The following is a 26,667-nucleotide window of genomic DNA, read 5'->3' as shown; positions in this document are numbered from 1 at the left end:
GCAGAGCACTATGATCCCCAAGAGTATCTGTAATGAGATGGAGCAGTTGATGAGGTCTTTTATCTGGAATGATTCTAATAGAGCAAAACACATGCATCTTATTGGTTGGGATGTTATTACAAAGCCAAAGAATACAGGAGGTTTAGGACTTAAAAAGCGTGCTGTTATGAATGAAGCCTTTATTGGAAAATTAATTTGGGCTTTTTTGAATGATTCTAACCAGCTTTGGGTTAAAGTTTTAAAAGCTAAATATATTCATGATGGGAATGTTTATGATGGGATGAGGTGTACGAATGGAAACTCTTATCTGCGGAAGTCTATTTGTGCTGTTTGGAATAAACTAAAACCGCACCTGATTTGGGATGATGGGGATGGTAAATCATTAGCTTTTTGGGGAGACAAATGGGTGGATGGTGAGTGTAGCTTAGTAGATAAAGCTTTCATTCCTATTCCTTAACTGGAGTTTGACAAAGTGGTTGCAGAGTATGTCAATGGTGAGGGTGAATGGGATTGTGAATTTTTTTCCAATTTTCTTCCTCAAGAAATCATCCAAGTTATTAGGAGCCTTGTCCCCCCCTCATGAATCAAGTGGTGCTGATAGAATTGCTTGGATGCTTCCGGGTTTTAGTAGGGTTACAGTAAAAAATATTTACAATGCTTTGATGAATCATATAGAGGTAGACGTACATGACAATACAATATGGTTCTTAATTTGGAAGTTAAAAGTACCTAATCGCATTAGCTTGTTTGTTTGGAAGATGGCTCATCATAGACTCCCAACAAGGAATTTATTGTGTAGAATGAATATGACCCCTGCTACCTGCCCTCTGTGTAGCTTGGAAGATGAAACTATTTTGCATATGGCTAGAGATTGTAGTAGTATCAAAAAACTTTGGTTGGAGTTGCTTGGGCAGGATGAAACAAATGAATTTTTTGATGTTTTTGGCTTATAAGGAACTTGAAGAATGATTCCCAGGTTTGATTTAATGCTCCCTGGTCTATGATTTTTATTGTTACTATTTGGAATGCTTGGTGGTGGAGAAATGAAATTGTACATGGAAAAGACTTGAATTTTTTTGAGTACAAAACTCATTTCATTGAAGCAAAGGTAAAAAAGTTCTCCTTAGCTTGGGGGAATCATTTGAGTATGAGTTTTACAAAATCAATGAGAATTATTTCTGTCTGATGGGAACCTCCGGAGTCTGGTTGGATTAAAATAAATACTGATGGAGCGGCTAGAAGTAATGGTGGAGGGGCTACTTGTGGGGCTATTTTAAGAGATGAATCTGGTCGCTGGCTTCATGGTTTGGCGTATCATATTGGCCAATGTTCAGCTTTTATGGCTGAATTATAGGGTGTTCTCAAGGGTCTTCAAGCTGCTTGGATTGGGGGTTGGAGACGTTGCATCTTAGAAAGTGATTCTAGTTCAGTTATCACTTTGCTCACCAAAAATGGGGGAGCAGCTCGAGAGTCCAGATTGGTTGCTCACATTCGAGCTTGGTTGAAGAAAGATTGGGATGTTCAACTTATTCATACCTATAGAGAAAATAATAGCTGTACAGATTGGCTATCTAAGTATCCACTGGACCATGTAATAGAGGATAATTTGTGTATTTTTAGCTCCTCTCCCCCTGGTATTTTGCCACTATATTTGGCAGATTTTTCTTTGGTATGTAATTCTCGTAAAGTTGTTTTAACTTGAGTTGGTCTTGGGGGCTTTCCCCGTTATGTTTACCAAAAAAAACAAAAAAAACAAAGAGGAAACATTTATTTTAAATATTTATTTTTTAAAATTTTTATTTTTGTAATCACAAGTGGTCTAAGTGAAATTTTTTCTAACAATAAGGTGTTCACGTGAAAATTCGAAACCATGAGAGGTTAAATGATAAATTATTCAAGTACAATAAGTTCAAGTGATATATTTAAAACCACATGAGTTCAAATAATAAATCACAAAATCACAATTAGTGAAAATGAAATTTTCCCAACTACTAGTTGTTCAATATGTCAACAATTTATGGTGTTTGCATGCTATATATTAGTAGGTGAATCAATTAATATGGGTTGCTTTAATTTAATTAAAAAAATTCGAGTTAGTTGTGTAAAATATTAAGTAAGAATAATTTTTCCACCCTTATAATTTGTTCGGATTTGAATTAATTTAGTTGAATAATTAATAAATCGGTAGCATCTCTTCTTAACTTTCTAACATATGTATTGAAAATTTAAATAAAAATAAATTAAAGGAATAAGATATTATAACAACCAATTAATGTTACTACCAATCAATTTTACCGTTAGATCGATTATGTTGATCCATAAAAAGGTAAAAATAAATATAAAGTATTAAATATGAGGAATCATAATCATACAAAGATGGAAATAAATATAATCGTTGGATCAACATAATCAATTTAACGGTAAAATTGATTGGTAGTAACACTAATTGATTGTTACAATATTATTCCCCTAAAGTAAATCACAGCGATTTTTAATTTTTTTTTTTGAAATTTATAATTTAAAATCTTCCCTGAATTTCTTTTCACCCACATTATGGTTCAATAGAGTAGAGCTTCGGCCTGAGCCGGTCTACCCGAGACGACGATAAGTATAAACCCAACCGAACCGGAGAACCTGGAATTAGGCCGGCGTTTCCTCCTCACAGCGAAGGCCGAAGAGAATATGGAGAGAGGGAAATATTTAGCATTGGTGGGTGGCGGTGCTATTTTGGGGTCTGTCTCTACCTTCTTTCTTCTTAGGCTTCTTCATACTCCTAAGTAAGTTGCTCCTCCTTCTTCACCCTTTTCTTCTCATGTCTTCTGATCATATCACTTTCCTTTCCTTCCCATTCATTATGAACCACCTTCCAAACAACTTTACTGTTTTTTGTTTGTTCCTAAGTATTTTACAATGACACTACACACTGATACACTCCTTGTTGGAACACCCCCACCCCCACACAAAAAAAAGGCTGGTTAAAACAACGTGTATTACTTAAAAATTGAAACTTTGTCTTAATTAACATGATGGGTTTGGTTGGATCAATTTCTTTAGCTTTTGGGTCTTTGATTAAAGGGATATTTAAATTTGCTTTGGCCTTGGGCGTTTTTATTGTACTTTGAATGGTACTGAATGTATGTTGTGGTATTTGCAGAAGAGTTGTGCGGCAATGTAGTGAGAATGCTACTACTGACCTAAATGGTAAGTTTCCTGGAATTAAACTGTGAAGTGAGTAGCTGTAACCAAGTTATCTCCATTTCTTTTGTTATGATCCTTGATTTTGAATTATGCCCTTCGTCTTTGCCTAAAATGAAGATCTTTGTTTATAAAATTTTTACATTGACATGCTCATCAATATAGGCGAGTTGAAGTTGCAAGTAGTCACCATATGTCAATGCTTAAATTTTAAATGTTGATATTTTGTAAATGTCAATATTTGGGTGCCAGGGATGTAGTATTGCAGGCTGAATCTGAATACGTGACATAGTGATCGATCCCTTCTGATTTGTTCCCTTCCATGAATTGCGTGATGTTTTTACTTTCACTGATGTAATTACCAAATGAAAAATAAAACCCTTATCCTGTATGAGATAATTTCTTGAATTTAGTGCTTGTAGTGCAGGTATTCCAATTAATAGTTGGTTTATGAGGTGATCAGAGGTTTGAAGGCACAGAGTGTTTACTACCTGTTATGTCTCACATCCTGTTCATTTGCAGGATCATGTACTTACGTTAAAGAAGACTGTTAATGTGTTGTCAGTTATAAACAACTTGTGATATGTGACTAATGCTCTTCTCTTTCTTAATCTTACTTTCACATCATAAAGTTAGTAAAACTGCTATTCTGTGTATCCTTACATAAATGTTGGACTTTGTGTCTCATACAGGTGTTGAGGGTGGCACTATTGCTGGAAAGAAGAATGATAAGGTGGTTAATGAAGATATTCTAAATGATGAAATTGTTTCAGAACAGCTGACTAGGTATATTGCAAGTTGTTGCCTATTATTTTGACATTTTCTCTGCAGTTCGAATGTAAATGTACTGTAAACTTAATTGGTAAAACAAGCTCTAAGTACCTGCAATCTTAGTTTTATTAGACTATGAGCTCTTTATTTGTGCAGGACAGTTTTAGCATTCATACTCATACATCAATCATTAATGTACTTCCTCTTTATGTTTAGAGCTAATTATTATAATCTGTGTGTCTTGGCATTTAATTTAGGCTGGACATGGCATGATTCCAACTTGCATATCAGTACATGTCTACACATTCCATACTGTCCCACCATCTTGGACAGCCAATGAAATGCTATTACACTGATTCAATTTCAGAAGACATGACTTTTTCACTTGGAAGGACTGTTGTTTAGTTATTGCATTGATTTGTGGCATGTTTCTCTGGCCTGCTTGATGTGGGTGAGTTGAGTGGAGAGAAATAAAAAGTTTAGGTTTTTTTTTTTTGGTTGGTGGGGCTAGTGGGAAATTTTCTTGTCTTTGATTTTAGGACTACCAACACATCATCTGCCATACCTAATGCTTTTTTTTTTTTGTATATCCTAATGCCTTTTTTTAGATTTGTTTATATTACATGTTTTCACTCAAGACATGAATTATCTACATTGGGTGTATGTGGGTGGCACTTACTTGATATGTCTATTTTTTCTTCAATTACTTCTAATCAATCTATTTTTGGGGTGGAACGTTTATGCTGTGACTAGGAACATTCAGTTTTTTGGCTTTGAGTCTCAGCAGAAAGTGACTGCATCACATGTTGTGGTCATTGGTCTTGGAGGGGTAGGCAGTCATGCTGCTTCTATGCTTTTGAGGTCAGGGATTGGCAAGCTGCTTCTTGTGGACTTTGACCAGGTTTTTTCTCTGACTGATTATCCTCTTGATAATTTTTAATTTTTCTTCCTTTATTCTTGTGTGGCTTTTTATGTGTTTTCTTTGTGGGCCTTTCTTGCCTGGTTTGGTTGGTACTTGTACTATTATCGGAATCTCAACCTTTTGATGCCCAAATCTTCCCCATTGGCTATTACATAAAAAGTTATGGCTCTCCTAAGTTGTCATGGTTGAATATTTTGATGTCACTGACTAACAGGAAAATTTTAATTGTGTTACTTTGTGAAACACCATTGTCATATCTCTTAAATGTTATTTGAAACTTCCTTTCTTTATTTTGGCTGGTATTTTGTATGCCTTATAGTGCAGGGCCATATTGTGATAGATATAAGTTTTGAAATTTACTACTGTAAAGATCAAAGATGCAAATTTTATCAACAATCATAGTGTAAGAAAGTAAGAAACTGGAGTTCTGGTTGGAATTAATTAATTTATTTAGTTTTACACCCCTTTTATTTTTATATACTATTATTGTTATTTGTTTATTTTTTTTTATTTTTTTTATCTCTTTGTACCTTTCATTTGGGTTCATCTACCACTAACCCCAATTAGTTTGGGATAAAGGTGTTGTTGATTGATTGATTCTTTTGCTTTTTAGTTATTGTGAATAATATTTCATTTATTTGAGAGTTAATCTAATCACATTAAATGCCAATCTTTACTAGCCTTTATTGTTATTTACTATAATGCATGGCATTACAGACTCAAGAACCTCAAGCCTAAAACTCGTGAGCAATTTTTTTAACAAGGATTTTGTAAAACAAAGGAATAAGAAGAGAAAGTAGTTATAACTTCTGGTGTCAAATTTGCCTAGCTTTAGAATTTGTATAGACATTCCAATTCCATACAACATCTCTACTTATTTATTTATTAAATGAGAAGGTTTCTCTTTCATCACTAAATCGACACGCTGTTGCGACAAGAGCAGATGTTGGCATCTCAAAAGCTCAGTGCCTTAAGGAGCATTTCTTATCTATCTTTCCGGAGTGTCAAATAGATGCAAAAGTGCTATTATATGATTCATCTACCGAAGAAGAAATTCTCTCAGGCCACCCTGACTTTGTTTTGGACTGTATTGATAACATTGATACGAAGGTATCCTCTTATGATTTATCTATCCAGTATCCTCTAACGATTACTTCCTGTTTGTATTGTTATAAGTTCATACTGCCCTTCTATCATATCTTTCCTGTGCAAAGACGTACCACACTCTCCTGTTGTGAGAGCTTTTCTCCTCTGTTGCTAATGGTTCTCATATGTTCGTTGTCTTTTCATTTCCTTTCAATGCTTTAGCTTCTAAGCTGCAAAAATGCAAAATTTTGGGATGCATATATGAATGTCGCATGCTGGATTGTTTATATTTGTACATAACTTCATATGCCAATATGATTTTGCTGGAGTGGAAGGCTTAATAAAAAAACTAAATTTTTCTGCTATGCTCCTTATATTAACAATAGTTCATTTTCAAATATATGGATTTTATGAGTTTGAACTTTCAATTGCTTGAATTGTCATATGTAATAGGTGGCTCTCCTTGCTGCATGTGTACGTAGGGGTTTGAAGGTTCTATCTGCCACTGGGGCTGGTGCCAGAGCTGATCCAACAAGAATACGCATTGCTGATTTAAGAGAGTCAACTAATGATCCATTATCTCGAGCTGTAATATTCCCTTATATGCATTTTTTTTATTGTTTTTTCAAGAAATTTAAACCATATATATTAATTACTGTGGCTGTTTAACACCACTTCTCATTCCTTCTTGTAGATGTACATCCTAAATTCCTGATTATCCCAAAAGTAAACTAATGTCTTGCCTTTCCACACTGTGTGCTAGTTACTATTTAAAATTTAAATGCTAATGCTTATAGAAAGGTGCACTAGTGTGCGCAAAGACTGACAAATATAATTTTTAAATGATTGGTTTCTAACATCTTGGTTACTTTAAAGAATATGGAATTATTGGCCTTTCTTTGGTGATTTTTGGAACAACAGTTGTTGATATTTGACATTTATGGTAATCTTTCTCTTTTGGTTTCATTTCCTTCACTTGATGACATCCCATTTTGCATTTTGTCACCTGTCTTTTCAATTAGCTAATATTATGTTTCATTTAAAAAAATATTTTAATTTGTTATTGCTGGTTGATGGCTAGTACAAGGATTTCTGAGTTACAAAATTTTTACATTATGCTAATTTTAATCAATGGTAATGTAAATAAAGCTTGACTTATAAGGACCTGTTTCCTTTTACTATCTGATTTTAGATCAATTGTTTTCAAAATGATGTTAAAACTTTAGCTGTCCTGTTGATCTTCTACTGTTAAGTGCTGGCATGCATTATCTGTATAGTCATTACTTTCATATGTTATTTCAAGCCTACGATTGATAAACATTTTTCCGCATGTTGAACTTGTGTTGCTGGGTTCTTTTGTATTTTTTTTTTTTTTTTAAGTTTACATGGTTCAATCTTTGACAACTATCAATATTTAATAAATGATTGTAATGATTGTCAGGAAAAGCAAAATCATGTGATGACTACCTTAAAGTGTAATTCTTGTTTGGACATCAAGAAGTAAACAAATGAAGGAGGAAATCTATTAATCTAACACTTCAATTAATGACAAATTTGGCAATTGGCAGAAGTAAAAAAAAAATGCAGAATTTTTTATTCTTTTTAAGTACTCAATGCAGAAATTTTACTGTCAACTAATCAAGAAAAAATAGGAAGACTGGGGAAATTGTTATACTTCTTTCTGTTTTTGTTTTGAAAATGTCTTGTCAATAATCTTAGAGAAAAGGGACTAACTTCATTTGTGTGTCCACAAATTCCAACTAGGTGGCAGGTAGTTCAGAACTGATTGACTTCATCTGTCAACTATGCTTTTCTTTGTTTTTAATTTCTTATCACTAGTATTAGGTATATAACTTTCTTACTAAAGTAATATCTATTTAGGTAAGACACCGTTTAAGGAAAGATTATGGCATTGAAGGCGGGATTCCTGTTGTGTTTTCTTTAGAAAAACCCAAAGCTAAGCTGCTTCCATTTAAGGGTTCAAGTGGAGAAGAGGAAAACCCTTCAGATTACCAGGTGAGTTTATTTATTTCATTTGTTTTAGTCACCCACTGATTGTACCTCTACCAATTTTGTGATATTTTAATAATATAATAAACATCTTTTCCATTTGTTGTTGTTGACTGACATAGATCACCGTCAGTTTCTCACTCTGTTTTTTGTATACCCGCTATAGTAAGATGCCCACTGCGACCTTGCAATAATCTGTCATTTACCTATAAAATATATAACTGTTTAATTATCATAAACATTAAGTTTAAATTTTTTTTCTTTTATGTCAAACCAATGCTTATTTGTTATCAGAACATTTAGTGGCACTGGCTACGTTTCTGACTTATTGGTCCTCTTGCCAGATAGTGCCAGGTTTTAGGGTCCGTATAATACCTGTGCTAGGCACCATCCCTGCAATATTTGGACAAATCATGGCCTCCTATGTTGTGACAGACTTAGCAGGATTTCATGTTCAAACAGAACCCATAGTAAATTTTGACATGGATCATTACCATATTCTTCATCAACGCCTTATTGAGCATGAGGAGTTATTGTATGGAACATCCATGCAAGTGCAGGTATGAAGTCCACCCCGTTAACTTTTTGTTTCATAACTACTTCCTGGTTTGGTAAATGTGATATCTTAACCTTTTCAAGAGATTCTTTGAAAAATATTTAGGATCAGTTGCATATTGCCACCCTATTCTGTTCATCCAGTTGCACATTGTCCCCTTCCTGTATACAATTAAGCACTTTCCTTCTAATTTAATCTGACTCTTTGCAATGTTAACCCTGTTTTCAAATTTCAAATTTAATGGTTTACTAACAATTTTGAGATACACATACAGGGGTAATGTATATAAACAGAGACCAATTCAACGCTTTCAATCATAACCAAAAGTCATCATAGGAGACACAAACAACTTTCTTTCAGCATAATTAGAAGGTCTTTTTAAGTATTTTTTCCATATCGAAAAGTTACTCATTGTGTAAATGCTTCTCATAATTGTGCGAATTAGGAAGCACAGATATTTTAAAATATCTGCTGTACCGGTGTTACATACGAATTTGATATCGATACTGTACCAGAAGCTCGGATACTTGATAAATGTTAGTTTGTATTGTATTTTCAATGACTAAATTAAAATCAAAAACTTTTTTCTCCTCCTTTTCCCTCGATCATGGAGTGGCCCAACTTTTGTGTTTTATCTATGAGGTCTTATTATGTTTATATATATATGTTTTATTAGATGTTATATATAATGTTTTGTATAAATATTATGTCATATCCCATCGCATCCCCATCCTAATTTGTTAACAAAAGCCATGTTCCAGAGTTGTGCTGATGTTGTATCTGATATCCATACCCATATCGATGCATAATGAGGGGTAGGGGACATTGCAAAAAGTCATATTCAATCAACAGGAAAATTGCATGATTTTATAAATCGGTTAAAGTGCAATAAGAATGATAAATCAGTGTGGCAAAGTTCGATTGACCTAAAAACTTACCTCTTGCATAATGCATGATTAGTATGATCAGCATACCATACAAAAGCTCGGCCAAAAAAAGTCCTAAGTTGATCTCTTTGTAAAGTGGAGAGATTGAATTTTATACGAAAATCTTTGTGGTGTGTCGACATATATATGATTTTCTTAATAAAATAAATAAATAATGAGAATGAATTTTCTTTTATTTATCATCTCTGTTTCTGTTTTCTAGGTAGATGTTGAAGAAGTAATGTACATTGTTAAAGAACTATGGCATGGAAGAAGTGCTAGAGAGCAGCTTGCGAAAGATGTTGGACGAGGAATGTGGCGATCAGTTAATGAATTAATGCTTGTTAGGTATAAGGTGGTCTTTGCCTACATTGTCGTTTATTTGTCATTTTCGAGCTACCTCATTTGGTTACATTCTTTCTTTTAGATGTAAACGTGTTCCTTCCGAAGCGTCTTTATCTATTACTTCAGTCTAAAATGTGCATGCCTAGTTCTTTGTGGTTGTTCTCTTATTCCTTGTATTGAAGCACTCTCAAAGCTTGCACTTCTTTTCTTTTCATTAAAATTGTATATTTCAAGATATTACTTTTCTCATAATATAAATTATTTGCGACTGTGTTTCACTGTTTTGTGTGCCATAAACTTAAATTGGTAGTAAAAGTTGTTGAAACTACAGTTGTATTGCAATTTGAATTTGCATTTTTGAGTAATATAGTTCTAATTATGTTTTCTTGAATGATATTATATTACCTATATTAGTATATATGTCTAACATATCGTTCTTTCTTTTTTCTTTTCATTGGAATTTTTTCTCAATTGTTCTATAATTTTTTTTTTGGTTTAGGTGGGATCGCACAAAACCGGCATCTATTTCAAATTTGATTCTTTTGAAATTCAAAGAGGTAATTTTGTGACTCTATCATATTGGGACTATCAAATTCAGCAATATGTGGCAAAATATTGCCATAAAATTGCAATTGGTGTAAACTGTTAGAGGTTGTTATACAAAATAAAAAATGGTGGCAGGTGTATATTGTCATATTTTTCATTTTAACCATGATATGGTCATTGAGTGATTATAATTCCGTTCCTCTCAGATTCACTAGCATCACAGTGAATATAATTCTTTATAGACGATGTTTTGACATTTTTGTGCTCAACTACCATAAACTATTTAAGCCTAAGCAGATTATTTTACTTTATAAGATAATGTAGTTCTTTATCTACTCAGGTGGATGAGCATGAGTCCCAAACATTGGATGATATAAAGAAAAAGGAACCAGAGTTTTACAATAGAGTGATTGCTGTGTTAAAACGAGCTGAACTTGACTTTGGGTTGGAACAGTAGAGGAGGACTCAATCCAAGTGACCCATCCAAGAATCTCTAACGGAGGCAATATGACTGACTATATGTGTTTGGTTCTATTTGGGCTTCTGAAATGCATCCATCTGCTGAAATTCAATTTTATGTCATCAGTGGATAGTCCAATTTTATGTGAGGAACATGAATAGCCGTAAGATAAAGTTTCAATGTTTTGGCATGATCTCTGTTACCAATGGATTTGGTTCAATTAGTTAAAATTTAAAGTACTTCATTTGAAAGACTTGCATGTTAGATATTATAAAGCTCTTGATATGACTTGTGAGTTGTGTCCTACTTTTACTTAAAATGTTATAACTATCTTTTTCTTAAATATTTTTTATTAAATTTTTTTAAGAAGATACATGTTGCTGGATTATAAAACTAGTATCCTTAACTGTATCTGGTTTACTAAGCGAAATTGAATAAGACAATTTTTTTTCCATCAAAGAAATTGAAAAGGAGAGGAGGTAGGAAAAACTAGAACTGTCACAATGGATCAGTTCATCCTATTAGTCTTTAATCGGGTATGGATTAGGGTCAAAAAGTTCACAGGATCGAATGAACTTCAATAACATTCTTAAATCAGTAATAATTTCAATTAGGAGTGAAAGATATCTCTATCTTTATAATTGACTAGTATTTATAAGGGATGTAGGTAAGTCCATTAGATAATAATTACTACTAAACATATCTTATATTTAATGATTGTTGGATCAAGCATTTGTCATTAGGCCAAATGCTATAAATAACTATTAATTAGAATACTATTCTTTTTTTTTGGATAGTACATGGAATCGAACAGCAAACCTAACATTCCCTAAACACACCCAACACCACTAGGGATAGCCTAGTGGTGCAGAATACTATTCTTTTTATTTATCCTTATCCGCTCAAGTGTCATGGTTTAATTTGATTTCAACCTACACCATATTAACCTCACCAACAGATAATAACTTCATCAAACCATTTGCATCAACTAGATGAGATGAGATGCACGCTCGGCAATGGCGGAACCAACTCATTCATTGAGTTTAGGTAGAGCTTAATACTAAATTTTATGTAAAAATTTAGGCACATTAAAAATATAACTAATTTTCAAAAATAAACTGGACCAAGTCTTCTGGACATAACGTTTTATGCTCGGTACTACCTTGATGCTTTGATAGGTAAGATGAGATGTGAAAGTGGTGTTGCTCTTAAATAATGTTACATCGGAGTGGTGTCGAAAGGGATTTGGTAAGTATTCTGTATGGTTCACTCTCAAAAATTTAAATAGTAATTTAAATAAATTTCCCTTATATCATTGACAACGTACGAAAGATGGTATTATGTGTCATTGATTAACATTTGTACCTTGTTTTACATACCCCGTGATTACTTTATTACTTTATCGTGATCATAATCCGTGAACTATCACACAGATTTAACTTTATCACGTTCTTTACCTTGATTTGTCTCCTTCATGTTTATTTTTTCTATGCTCCAATCATTTCGACATTTTTTTTGGGTGTGTATTTAGTCCTGTAAAGTATAATTTTTATTTTATTGCAGTTTCTATAAAAGTGCAACGAGTGAATGTCATATATATATATATATATATATATATATATATATATATATATATATAGCAGGTTATATTTACAAATTTTTTTTGTTTACAAACTCTTACAAATTACATTATGTAAGACTGGTCCTACATTAATCACACAGTGTACGACCGGTCCTACATTAGTGTATTTGTAAAAAAAATTTGTAAACGGATCCTGTCGCTATATATATATATATATATAGAGAAATATTACTCTCCTTTCACATGAGGTAACTTATCTCATTTTTTCTCACTTCGATTTTTGCACCCCACTTTTTTCTTTTTTTTCTTATAATGGTGGGGCCCACCCATTTTTTCTCTACCACATAAGATAACTAGATAACTATCTTATGTGGAAGGAGATTAACAAAACCCATATATATATATATATTACATTTTTTCTGCAGTTATTACAGATAAGTTATTTGCAATAAACTTGATATGACGTCGTTTTGGAATAAAAATCATAATGTTTTTGTAATTTTAATTTATTTCAGAGTTATTATAATCTTTATAATTATAATTTTTTAATATTTTAATCACAAAATGATGTTATTTTGAAAATAAATACAAATAATTTATCTCTATTTTTCCGATTAAATTGAGTTGACTGGTAAAGCGAATTAGCTTTGGATAGCGGGAAAGATATATTGTTCTTGAAATAAATAAAGAAGTTCTCGCGCTCATGTAATTTAGTGTCCTTCTTGTAACGCTGGATAAATGTTACACGTAAAAAGTACAACGACAGAGATAGGGAATTTGACTATTTTAGCGGGCTTACACTTTCACCAGTGTCAAGTACGTTAACTGAATATTGTTAAAAATATAATAATAAAATACAATATTATTATTATTTTTTACCCTGATAACTCAATAATTTGGTAGTATTAACTGTTTAATATGATATTATGTAAACTCTTTGTCCAAGTGGTCCAAAGTTGGATCTTATTGTCCCTCTCTGGTTAAAAGATTGTACATTATTCATATTTCAAGTTCAATTATTCTTGTGTGAGATAATGTATTAAAAATATAATATAAAATGAAAATTATTCATTACCTCCATCTAATAATTTAAACTTTTGAAATAATAATTGATTTACAAAATTCATTCTACATGTGGTTAAAGACTAACCAAATTCAATCCTAACCAAGTATAAACATACACAATATATATTATATAGTTAGAGTGGAGTAAATAATCTCATATATTGTTTAATACGATAATATTTATATGAGAGACTTCTAATCATTTATAGACAAATAAATGGTGATAAAAGTTAAGAGAAAAATATTATTATATGAAATAAGGTATAATTAAAAGATCCATTTTCGCAGTTTGAATAATATATTATCATCGACAAATCTATATGTAGGAAACAAGCAAAGCTCATTTAGATTTAGTTGAAGTGTCAAAAAAAAGTTTCAAATATTAAAAAATACCCGTGGGCTGTTTCTTTTAACTTGTTTTTAACATCTGTATCACCTACATAAGAAGCTACATTTGATTGGTGGTGGCTGGCTGCCTGTTTCTGATTGGGAGCTGGACACCAGCTGGAGTTGACTCCAACATACCAACAGCCCCAAATCGATGACACTCCCACTTTGTGTCGAAATTTGATATTACATGAGTGAATGAATAAGAAGTTATGTTAGAGAAATTGGGAAATGAAAGGGTAAAAGTGAGTAAGGAAGTCTCATATAAGAGCGAGAGGGATATGGTAGAGCCTTTATAAAACGTAATCTTACCCTTCTTGGGACATTTTACTTTTGTGAAGGGAGAAGGGTCTAAGTTTTTATTTAATAAATAATAATATTTATTAAGAAAATAATAATTAATTCATTAAGATATTATTATAATTACTTTTATGAAATACTACATTAACAACATTCTACAAGAATATATATATATATATATGTGGGATGGAGAGGGTTTGAAGTTCAAGGTACATGGAATTCTTTGGGACCCGTTACTTGTAAGATTATGTCTCTTATAATTAAGTTCTCAAAAATATATTAAAAAATCTGGTCTTCTCCGAAGTAGAATTTGTTAAGAACTTTGGGATACATCACCTCAAAAGCTAGCTCAAAGGGTGAGAGTGCCCAAGACCTTATAAACTCCACATTAGTTGCACATCTGACCAATGTGAGACTATATATCTCAACACGCCCCCTCACGCAAGAGCCCTTTGGGCTAGAAGCGTGGAATTGCACAGGCCCATTTTTGGTTTACCTTTTTGTGTTTTTTTTTTTTTATTTTAATTCCACTTTTTAAAGCGAGGGACGGTGAGGCTCTGATACCATGTTAAGAACCTTGGGATACACCACCCCAAAAGCTAGCTCAAAGGGTGAGAGTGCCCAAGACCTTATAAACTCCACATTAGTTGCACATCTGACCAATATGGGACTATATATCTCAACTGAATTTGCTTTTTATTATCAGTTGGAAACGATATAGGATTTGCGTTTTATTCATATATATTAAAAAAAAAATTGAAATAAAGAATGTCGTACTTATACAGCATCTTCGAGGATTGAGATAAAGTAACGATTGTGTACATAGAGAGAGGACAAATCCCATCACATACATGAAAAAAACCCATAACGGATTTGTCAATTAACTCAATCATGATACCAAATTCAAAAAGGGGTGGCCAGAGAAAGAGAAGCTGAATAGATTATACCAAATTTAACTGGGTATCATCATGATATGTGAAGCAAGACTCCCACTCTTCTAAAAAATTATAAGAAGCACCCACTCAACTCAACCATTGAAAACGCGTCCTCACTTTGGCGCTATATATATAAACACTAACCCCACCTTACCACTTCTCCCTTACACTTCCTAATTGAACTCAACCCCCCCCCCCCCCCCCCCCCCCCCCAAAAAAAAAACCATCTTTCTCTCTGTGTTTTCTCAATGGCTCTTTCTTCCTCTGTTTCACTCTGCATGCTTCTCTTCTCATTCTTTTTCTTCACTTGCTTCTCTGCAAAACTTCTTAACCATAAAAACGACTCATTCTCTTTCCCTCTTACATCGCTTCCACTTTCCACAACAAAACCTCTTTCATCAAACTCAAAGAACAACCACCCACAACTAAGAACCCTTTATTCTTCTTCTTCTTCTTCTTCCTACAACATAAAATCATCGTTCAAGTATTCAATGGCTCTGGTGGTGACTCTCCCAATTGGGACTCCTCCGCAGCTTCAGCAAATGGTGTTGGACACGGGAAGCCAACTCTCATGGATTCAGTGTCACAACAAGACACCCAAAAGGCCTCCCCCTGCGGCGTCGTTTGATCCTTCTCTCTCCTCTTCTTTCTATGTCATCCCCTGCACCCACCCTCTTTGCAAGCCTCGCGTTCCCGATTTTACCCTTCCCACAACCTGCGACCAGAACCGCCTCTGCCACTACTCCTACTTCTACGCCGACGGTACCTACGCCGAGGGCAATTTAGTCCGAGAAAAACTCGCCTTCTCTCCTTCCCAAACTACCCCTCCCCTCATCCTCGGTTGCGCCACGCAATCCAGCGACGCCAGGGGCATTTTGGGAATGAACCTCGGTCGCTTGTCCTTCCCTTCCCAAGCCAAAATCACAAAATTCTCGTACTGTGTCCCCACCCGACAAACCCGACCCGGATACCTCCCGACAGGATCGTTCTACCTCGGAAACAACCCGAATTCGGCCCGGTTCCGTTACGTTAGCATGTTGACCTTCCCTCAGAGTCAACGCATGCCGAACCTGGACCCCTTGGCCTACACGGTCCCAATGCAGGGGATAAGTATCGGTGGCAAGAAGCTGAACATCCCACCCTCTGTTTTCCGACCCAACGCTGGCGGGTCGGGTCAGACCATGATTGACTCCGGATCCGAATTCACGTTCCTGGTGGACGAGGCTTATGATAGGGTGCGGGAAGAGGTAATCAGAGTGGTGGGGCCCAGGATAAAGAAGGGGTACGTGTACGGTGGGGTTGCTGACATGTGCTTTGATGGTAATGCAATGGAGATCGGACGGTTGTTAGGGGACATGGTGTTCGAGTTCGAGAAAGGCGTGGAGATAGTGATTCGGAAAGAGAGAGTGTTAGCTGACGTGGGTGGTGGGGTCCACTGCGTGGGAATAGGAAGGTCAGAAAGATTGGGTGCGCCCAGTAACATTATTGGCAACTTCCATCAGCAGAATGTTTGGGTTGAATTTGATCTGGCCAATCATAGGGTGGGCTTCGGTGAGGCCGATTGTAGCAGATCAACTAAGTAGTAGAGTGGTGGAGGAGCTGATATTATGGGTGCTGGTGCACGTAACTATCATGAGTAGGCAGAAGTCGTTTATTAGCTACATATATAAAAGTGTCACACTGTTACTGTGCAAAGGAAATATACTAATGAATGATCTTGGATGGACTGCGAGTGACGAAGAAAAGAAAGAGGTCTTTCGTGTGGTCTATGTCTATCGTTTTAGACAAATGCAAGATGTGGGGCTTCGCTTGATCTTTCAAAAGGACGATGCTTCTATAAGGTCATCATAATTAAATCATGTACATTATTATGAATGAGACTGATGTATATATATATCAGGAATAGAGGAGAATATCAACCAATAATATCATGAGTGTATAATTTAAGATAAGCTTGAAATGAGACACGTAATGAGCTGTAATATTGTCCTCTTATTTGAAAATCCACTCTTTTAAAATGGACTTATTATAGCTTAATTTCTAACAGTCATTTTGAATATCCCTATCTTTCTTTCTTTTCTTTTCTTTTTTGTTGAGTGAACATTTCTCTCAATTATAAGAAAGAATAATAGAGCGAGTTGGGTTGTTTGTATTAAGATAAGGTTGTACTATTTATCAGTGGAAGAAACACTGCACCCGAATTAGAGTTGACGAAGAAGTATTATTATTATTTTGGGGTACAGTTACCAACCAAGTTGAAGAGTGATAGAGATGAAATACAATTTGATTGAATAAGACTCAACTGATTGATGCAGCCAGCCATCTAGCTTTAACAGAATAGACTTTGAAACGAAGCTTCACCACTTCAACCTAAAGCTCTCGTTTCGTCATTAAAAAAAGACTTAAAATTCGTAAAAGAAAATTAAAGTTTTAACCAGAATGGAAAAAGAACGTTGCCTTGTGTAGTGAAGAAGGAACAAAGTAAACAGCAGTTGTGGTCGTGGCAATAGATTTTACGAAGAAATGAAGTGGGGTCCACACAAAGTGATACTCGTGGAAAGGAGAGGAACAGCTCAGCTTGTTAAGACCGCCCAAGACACGAACTGCTTCCACATAATTCCCGACAATCACATCATTCACATGATTAACAAAAACTTGTGTCGGTTTAGTTAAGGATAAAATCTCGCTTTTAATCTTCTTCTTTTCCATTTTTTTCTTCCTAACCTCTGTGTGCGTGCGTGGTTTTCTTTACGCCTCTACTATTTGACAATTATTTTGGGTTTGTAAATTACTTTTGCTTCAATCAAAGTATAGGTGCGCTTGCAGGTAGGTTTCTTTTATATTTGATCTACTTTCACTTGACACTTTCGATGGACACTTGAATTCCAACTTAAAATAAGTTCTAAAGTTAACTAATATCCTATTACTTCGGACATTAACTACTTTTAATTTTCATCGTTTGTTCTTATTTACGCATATATAAACTACTAAAGGAGCCAAAAAAGAATACATACATATATATATATATATATATATATATATATATATATATATATGGGATAGTATCAACTTATATCGATGTAAGAATAACAAATCTTACATCAAATCTTAACTGTTGATTTTCGTGCATCAAACTTTGAAATTTATGGAGAATTAAAAATTAATTAACGAGTGAAACTTAATAAATCTTAACCGTTAGATGCAGAGAATCAATAGTTAAGATTTAGTGTAAGATGATCTTGCCATATATATATATATATATATATATATATATATATATATATATATATATATATAGACAGGATCATCTTACACCATTGTAAGAATAATAAGTTTTACATCAGATTTTAACCATTGATTTTTGTGCATTTAACGATTGAAATTTATTGGATCTCATTCATTAATTAATTATTAATTCCTAAAACGAGCATCGTAAAATTTATTGAGGACCAAAAAGGTATTTACTCTCAGATCTTAAGACTCTCATGTATAGCTTGGTTGATTAAGCTAGCTATAACCACAGAAACATGGTGCGGACCTTAAGGAAGGTAAACAGGGAATGAATACTAATGGACAATTAATAGCAGTTAATATTAGGAGTAACCACTTCACGTGAACTCCTATACTTTTGTCTTGTTTAATGCCATCATGTTTTAATAACTTTTTCTTCATTGTGAGATAGCGACATTATATTGTAACTGATCAACTCAAAATATCTGGATTAAACATATATGGTTGGAGGTAATTTGCGGATGAGTTTGGGCTGGTCTATTGTGTATTGAAAATGCTCCTTTGCAAATGTTTTAATGGTGCTCCTTCACGATCTTCCGGGAAACAATTGAAAGTGTGTATTTATAAGCTGCTTCTATGCTAAAACCACTGTGGATACTAGGTTTAAGGGCTTGTTTGGATGAGCTTTTTTCTTCTTTAAAAGCTGTTTTTTTCTTGAAAAAAATATTTTTCATTCTTAGTTCATTTAGATGTCTGTTTTTTAAAAATTAAGAAGTCACAAAAATGTCAAAAATCTATTTTTTTTTTCAGAAGTTAAAAAAAAAAGCAGAAATAAAAAGTTAAATATTTTTTTCAAAAATTAAATATTTTTATAAAAATATAAATAACTTTAACTTTTATAAAAAATATTTTTAAAATAAAAAAGAGATAAAAATTATTTTTTGAAAAGGTGAAACAAACGGACAAGGAATTCATTTTTTATATTTTTTGGAAGCGTTTGTATTTATAACATGCGTGGGACCAGCTCTGAAATTTGTATTACTATCTCTGATCTGTGGATGTCAAAACCTTCTTTCTTTATTTTTTCTTTGGCGACCGAGATTCTGTGATCATAGCTGAGCCTATTATGGGCCACAGGCATATAGAGACTATGGTGGGGTAATCTTCACGGAACACGGCGCAGCATTAAGCTATAAATTATGGAATGATATTTTCATGCTAAAATTTTATATGGACTTGTAAAATTTTGGTGTCTATTTCTTCTTTTATTAATAATAATTGGTTCTTATTTATTTAATGTATGGGAAGAGAAAAATAAATACAAAAGTTTCAGAGGTTAAGATAAATTATGTGTTTGACTAAGACACCTCTTTGACAGTTTGGGTTGCATAGATTTAGGGTTCTTGAGCCTTGAACCCTTGAGGATCGGGTCTTTCAGATCTTAAGCCTCTAATATTGGTCCAAAATAGTAACTAACACAAAGTGTAGCTTTGCAATTGACTCGTCTCCTTTTCATATAATGCATTGATTATAATCTGTAAAGTTTTCAAACTTAACATTTCTATGAATGATCCAAATAATTATCATTCATGTAATAAGACTTAAAGAGACATACTATAATAAAAGTTAAATGAAAGAAATAATATTCAAATGTGCAATCATACATGAATATTCAAGTAAATGCATATGCTTAGCCAGAACATTAATTAATTTTAAAGAAAGGGAAATAGTTGCATAGTATAAGTGATTTACATCATCAGTTTATGAGTATAGGTTATAGCCAGCTTTGCATGCAATAAATTTCATAAGAAATCATATGGCTATAGGGGGCGTTTGCTTATGAATGATAATGTCCAAGCATAAGAGTATAGGATTTTGGCATGCAATAAACGCCCCCTATGCGAAAGCTTATGAATGAGATGAGTGCAACTGGTTTGAAGCCGGACAAGATCACCTTCATAAGAGTATAGGAAGCTTATGAATCTTGATTCCTTGCTTTGCTTATGTATGTTACCTATGTAACCAACCCAAGAACACCAGAGTTAACTAAATATGTAAGAACTGCTGACCTGGCAGCATCATGACTGAATCTTCTGCGAAAATGGTGAAGTTTGAAAAAATATCACATGCCCTGATAAAGGGGGCATTCATCCAAAGAAGTTTCATTCATCTAGCGAAAACATGTTTCTCACTTCTGTATATCCATCAGCAATGTGGCATTTTCCATCTCAGCACTTTCTTTAAGAATCAATTTGGGCATCCATATCAGGTAGTTAGGTTGCCATTTAAGATGCAACTGAATCATCTAGGGTAGCTCGCCCTTAGCTAGTTACTCTAACTTTGGCTTCTGGCATTGAAAATAGCAACAAAGTTGCTTCATTTATGAGGGATCCCCAAGCATACAAAAGAACCACCTCAATTGGCATCAATAATATCCACTATACAAAAAGAGAGAGAAATGCAATTCCAATCTTCAATAACGCTGGTGTTATTGCAATGAATGAAGCCTTCTGGCATTTGCAGGATGGCATTGGTTTGAACATCAAAAAAACTTTTCAGATAGAAGCTCCTCATGCCCTCTTGCACAATATTTGCAACAAGCCACCAAACCAATCATTAATTTTGCGACAATGAAATTTTAAACGTATTCTGTCTGTTCTGCCAACCTCTGCTGAATACTGATTTAGTGAAAATAATGAAGTTACTTTTGATCAACTCTAAGGCAGGTCTAACAATTAAGGCAGTTCAGCTAAAAAAAGTTTAGTAGCAATCATCTCTTTAGGCTATCTTTTGAGGTTTTAGTTGATTCATTAACAAGTGCTGTATATGAAGCACAATCTGTAACAAGTCCTTTCTCACAATTAAATATGTTAAAATCCTCAGAGCTTCCATGCTTGCAATGACCATCTAGTAAAATGTTAAATGTAATATCATTTGGAACCACCCCCAAATTAAGCATTGCATCTAACAGCATCTTAGCATTTTTCATCTGACCTTGTTTGCACAGTCCATTCATTAGCACATTATACGTGACAACTCCTGGTACATGTCCATCACTTTGCATCTCCTTGAGTAACTTGAATCCCATCTTAACATCACCCTTCTTACAAAAGCAATCAACAACCATGGTATATGTTGGATCATCAGGTTTGAAACCAGCACTCAACATATCTCTCAACATTCTTTCTGCATCATGAGCTCTTCCATCTCTGCAAAGCCCAGAGATAAGTGCAGTGAAAGCTACATCATCAAGTTCAATCCCCTCCTCAATCATTCTCTTCTTGATCTCCAACGCTGATTCCATATCTCCATCCTTGCAACATCCATCTATTAGTGTAGTGAAGGTGATCTTGTCCGGCTTCAAACCAGTTGCACTCATCTCATTCATAAGCTTCCTAGCCTCCTTCAAATGTCCAACCTTGCAAAGGCCATTGATCAACGCATTGTACGTAACCAAGTCAGGATTAATACCCTCAGCCAGCATTATCTGAAATTTTTTCAAGGCTAAATCAACTTTCCCATCTTTGCACTGCCCGTCAATTAAAGTGGTGAAAGCAACACCATTGGGGACCAAGCCTATCTTGCACATTTCATCGAACAAAAGGTTTGCCTCGTCTAACCTACTCTCTTTACACAATCCATTGATCAAAGCGCTGAAAGTGAAAACATCGGGACAGACTCTTTCACTCTCCATAACACTCTTCAACCTAAAACCCTCCTTCAAATTCCCCGATTTACAGTACCCACTGATCAAAGTGTTGAAACTAACAACCGTAGGACGCAAACCCCTCTTGAGAATTTCATCGAACACCAACTGGGCATTCCTAATATCACCAATTTTACAAAAGCCATGCATCAAAACATTAAAATTATAAACTTTTGGCGGATACCCAGAACCCAAAATCTCCAAATAAAAGGCCCAGGAAGAATCAGGGGGTTTCAACTTCACCATCTTATGAAGCAGATGCCCACAAGCATAAAGCGGAATCGGGAAATTGTTCTTCCTAGCCAACCGTAAACACTGAACAGCATCAGGTATAAACCCAGAATCTGTATACGCACAGATTAAAGCGTCAAAAACGAGAATGGAGTGATGGGCAGGCATGGTTTGGAGAATGGAAGCGAACAAGGAAGAAGCAGAATCATTTCCCTTTCGGGAAACTAGGAAACGGAGGAGGGAATGGGCTTCTGGGAGCATTCGGTGGGAGCAGAGGAAATGAGCCATGGTGCAGTAGGAAAGGAGAGTGTGGCGAAAGGGAGGGCGAGAAGCGAGCCAGTTGAAGAAGGAGAGTAGAGAGGAAGGTGGAAGAGAGAGAGGGTTGAGGTTAATAAGTTTGGCGACGTGATGGGGTTTGATTGAAGGGAGAATGCGTCTCAGAGTGAGAGAGGAATCCAGAGAGTTGGTTTCGATGATGGCTTCGGAGATTGCACAGAGAAACTGATGGTCTTTGTGGGGATGATGATAACCATAACTGTAACTGTAACTGTAAGCACAACAACGGAGAAGAAGGTGACAAGGGAAAGAATGAAAGGTTTTTGTTTTTGAGAGTTTCATTTTCAAGGTCATCGCCATCTCTTCGACTCTTCCTACTCGATTTGCCCCAAACCTTATGCTATGTTATCAAAATTTGTCAATAACAGAGGTACAAAATTTGCACGCGACAACTTCATATGAAATTTCCCACCACTACAGTAATATACAGTTTATATATATATAGGAATAAAATCAACTTATATCAGTGTAAAAATAATAAATCTTACATTAAATCTTAACCGTTGATTTTTGTACATCTAACGGTTGAGATTTATTGAAAATTAAAAATTAATTAATGAGTGAGACCTAATAAATCTTAACCGTTAGATGCAGAAAATTAATGGTTAAGATTTGGTGTAACACTTATTATTCTTACACCGATGTAAGATGATATGAGGTAGGATCCTTTGACACCGGTGTCAAATTTGAAGTTTGACACCTCCTCTGAGAGTCGTTAGATCAAAAAAGATCAATGGTGTCACATGCTTACAAATCAGAGTCGTTGATCTTTTTTTATCTAACGGCTCTCAGATGAGGTGTCAAACTTCAAATTTGACACTGATGTCAAATGATCCTACCTCCATATATATAGAAAGAGGTAGGATCCAGTGTCAAATTTGAAATTTCACACCTCATCTGAGAGCTGTTAGATAAAAAAGATCAATGGTGTCACATGCTTAAAAATCAAAGTCGTTGATCTTTTTTAATCTAACGGCTCTCAGATGAGGTGTCAAATTTCAAATCAAAGTCGTTAATTCTCAATAAATGATAATCGTTGATTTGTAGAAATCAACAGATAGGATTTGATGTCAAATTTTAAAATTTTACACCGGTGTCAAAGGACTCTGTCCTTATATATATATATATATATATATATATATATATATATATATATATATATATATATATATATATATATATAGAGGTAGGATCCTTTGACACCAGTGTCAAATTTAAAATTTGACACCTCATCTAAGAGCCATTAGATTAACGATTTTGATTTGTAAACATGTGACACCATTGATCTTTTTTTATCTAAGAGCTCTTAGATGATGTGTCAAATTTCAAATTTGACACTTGTGTCAAATGATCTTACCTCATATATATATGGTTTAAAAGTTGTCGTGAAATTCATCCTCTCATGCAATAGAAACAAAATCCTGGGTCCCATTGCTTTTTAAAAAACAAAACAAAAACAAAAAATTTGGCACAATTTACGAACTCTCTGCTGCAAGCGATCTTCTTCTCGAGTTGATAAGAAATTATTGCCCATATATACATACATACATATATATATATAGGTTCATTTTCTGCAGTTATTGCAGATAAGTTATCTGCAGTAAGCTCAATACGACGTCGTTTTGGGGCGGAAATAACAGTGTTTTTATAATTTTAATTTATTTCAAGGTTATAATAGTCTTTATATTTATATTTTTTAAGATTTCAATACCAAAACGACTTCGTTTTGAAAATAAATGTAGATAACTTATCTGCATTAACTGCAAAAACATTTTTTCCTATATATATGGTTCGCTTTTTCTGCAGTTACTGCAGATAAGTTATCTGCAGTAAGCTCGATACGACGTCGTTTTGGGCAGAAATCATGGTGTTTTTATAATTTTAATTTATTTTAGGGTTATTATAGTCTTTATAATTATAATTTTCTAATCTTTCAATCCCAAAACGACGTCGTTTTGAAAGTAAATGCAGATAACTTATCTGCATTAACTGCAGAAATATTTTTATGATATATATATAGGGGAAGTGTTTGTTATTTTAAATGACATAAAATTATGTCATTTTAAGAGAGAGATTGAAATAAGAAAATATTTTTTATATATAAAATTTAAATTAAAAAAATAACATCTACTTTCTCTCCCATGATTTTCATTCCTTGTGCCTATCTCTCTCTTAAAATGACATTACTTATGTCATTTAAAATGACAAACATCAAACCCATATATATATATATATATATATATATATATATACATATATATAGGGGAAAGTTATATTTAGAACCTATTTTCGTTTACAACTTCTTACAATCATATCTTAACCGTTGATTTTCGTCAATCAACGGTTAAGATTTTCACAAATCAAATTTATTAATTAATTATTAATTCACAATAAAAATCGTTGATTAGCGAAAATCAACGGTTAAGATATGGTTGTAAGAGTTTGTAAACTATTTGGGTTGTAAATATAACCACTTCCATATATATATATATATATATATATATATATATATATATATATATATATATATCATATACATTTTACTGAAACATCCTTTATTAATTAACTTAAGTTATCTACAGCTACCTAAAAACTCAGTCGTTTTGATCAATGAAGGGTATTTCTATAATTTTAAGTTAATTAATAAAGGATGTTTCAGTAAAATGTATATGTGTATATATATATATATGTTCGCTTTTTTTACTGTCAATGTAGGTAACTTATCTATATTGAACCCAAAACGACATCGTTTTGAGGCAAAAATCAAGATATTTCTGTAATTATAATTTATTTCAGGCTTATAATGGTTTTTTTATTATAATTTTTTAATTTTTCAACCCAAAATGACGTCATTTTGGAGCGACTGTAGACAACTTATCTACATTCACTGTAGAAACATTAAAGCATATATATATATATATATATATATATATATATATATATATATTAATACAGTAATATTTGAATGAGCTACATTTTCATCGTAGACGCAAGTATTCTCGCATTGTTATGATTCATACAGAGGTGTCCAGTGATCCAGATAATTAGGAATATCTTAATATATGGTGCTCTTTATGATAATAATATGAATCAAGGTCTTTGAAGAACTTCTCAAGTGTTGTGAGACAATAGTTGAGAGGTGTTTAACGGCTATGGTGACTCTTTAAATGAATAGAGTAACAATTCATGAAATAATAGAACATGTTTTTATGGGAGTGAGGGGGTATTTATAGGTGAGAGATAAGACAATATGAGAGGAAGAGATAGCCTATCCACCATAGTCTGTCTTGCTTGGGCAAGACATATGCCTATGCATGGAAGAGAGAGCCAGAGAGGTACTTGGTATGGGTATATTACTTGCTCTTTAAAGGGAGGAGGTTTTCAGTTAGCCCTTAGATATGGGCTTTCATTTGGGCTGGACGGAACAAAAGCCCCTCCTCCCCCCCCCGCTTAATAGCCTAGAGAGTTAGGGTGTTAAAAAGTATAGGGTCAATGCATAGGAGGATGCGCTATGTGGGTTGTGGAAGGGGGAACATGTCTTGATTGATATTTTGGAAGGAAAAAAGCTTTTTCCGGTCATTAATGATGAGGTGTTGTCTGGGTCGGAACAATGTCTAACAACGAAAGAGAATAAAAATAGTTTAGGATAAAATATGATAAAACAAAATTATAATATTATTAATGGAGTATTTTACAATAAATTACAATATTTTATTTTATTTTATTGTTATATTATTCAAAAATTTAAATGATAATAAAATTAATGAATAATAAATTATTTCTATCTTAAATTTTCAAATATATTAAATGAAATGAAACGAAACATATCACATCAAATTTTATTTTTTGATCGACTCTCCATCGTAGTCCTTTAACTCCTAATCAAAAAAATGTTCGAAGGCTGTGAAATGAAATGCTTACGTGGGTTACGCAAATGACATGTCACACCAGCATGGGAGAGAAAATGTAGTGGTTCAGGATCATTGGTCCCTTATAGAGAACAAGGGAAGGAGAGAGGAAGAAGGAGGAGAGAGAGAGAGAGGGACTACATAATTTATTTCCCCAGCATGCTATGTT

At 33.9% G+C, this 26,667-nt stretch overlaps 3 protein-coding genes across 4 annotated transcripts; 2 read left to right on the top strand and 1 right to left on the bottom strand.

The window, feature by feature from the left end:
• The first annotated feature begins 2,656 nt into the window (after nucleotides 1–2,656).
• On the top strand, nucleotides 2,657–11,091 carry LOC133316900 (tRNA threonylcarbamoyladenosine dehydratase). 2 transcript variants are annotated; one of them, XM_061518699.1, is made up of 11 exons: nucleotides 2,657–2,777; nucleotides 3,155–3,201; nucleotides 3,888–3,981; nucleotides 4,720–4,867; nucleotides 5,786–5,998; nucleotides 6,428–6,562; nucleotides 7,856–7,990; nucleotides 8,329–8,544; nucleotides 9,690–9,814; nucleotides 10,311–10,368; nucleotides 10,698–11,091. In XM_061518699.1, the coding sequence occupies exons 1-11, from the start codon at nucleotides 2,683–2,685 to the stop codon at nucleotides 10,812–10,814; spliced, it is 1,383 nt and encodes a 460-aa protein (XP_061374683.1). In that variant the 5' UTR covers nucleotides 2,657–2,682; the 3' UTR covers nucleotides 10,815–11,091. The 2 variants fall into 2 exon arrangements, with proteins under 2 accessions (XP_061374683.1, XP_061374684.1); XM_061518700.1 differs by having other exon boundaries at nucleotides 10,682–10,764.
• A 4,214-nt stretch (nucleotides 11,092–15,305) lies between these two features.
• LOC133316876 (aspartic proteinase PCS1-like) lies at nucleotides 15,306–17,102 on the top strand. Its single transcript, XM_061518671.1, has one exon. It carries the CDS (start codon nucleotides 15,335–15,337, stop codon nucleotides 16,667–16,669), a length of 1,335 nt encoding a protein of 444 aa, XP_061374655.1. The 5' UTR covers nucleotides 15,306–15,334; the 3' UTR covers nucleotides 16,670–17,102.
• A 2,967-nt stretch (nucleotides 17,103–20,069) lies between these two features.
• Nucleotides 20,070–22,890, bottom strand: LOC133316894 (putative pentatricopeptide repeat-containing protein At1g09680). The gene has a single exon (XM_061518692.1). The coding sequence runs from the start codon at nucleotides 22,888–22,890 to the stop codon at nucleotides 21,088–21,090; it is 1,803 nt and encodes a 600-aa protein (XP_061374676.1). The 3' UTR covers nucleotides 20,070–21,087.
• Between the last annotated feature and the right edge of the window lie 3,777 nt (nucleotides 22,891–26,667).

Source organism: Gastrolobium bilobum, unplaced genomic scaffold (assembly GCF_033153095.1).
Source record: "Gastrolobium bilobum isolate Gb01-03AN ecotype WA unplaced genomic scaffold, APGP_CSIRO_Gbil_v1 utg9312, whole genome shotgun sequence".
Classification (NCBI taxonomy): Eukaryota; Viridiplantae; Streptophyta; class Magnoliopsida; order Fabales; family Fabaceae; genus Gastrolobium; species Gastrolobium bilobum.
Note: the sequence above shows the minus strand (reverse complement) of the source record. Positions and strands in the feature narration are given on the sequence as shown.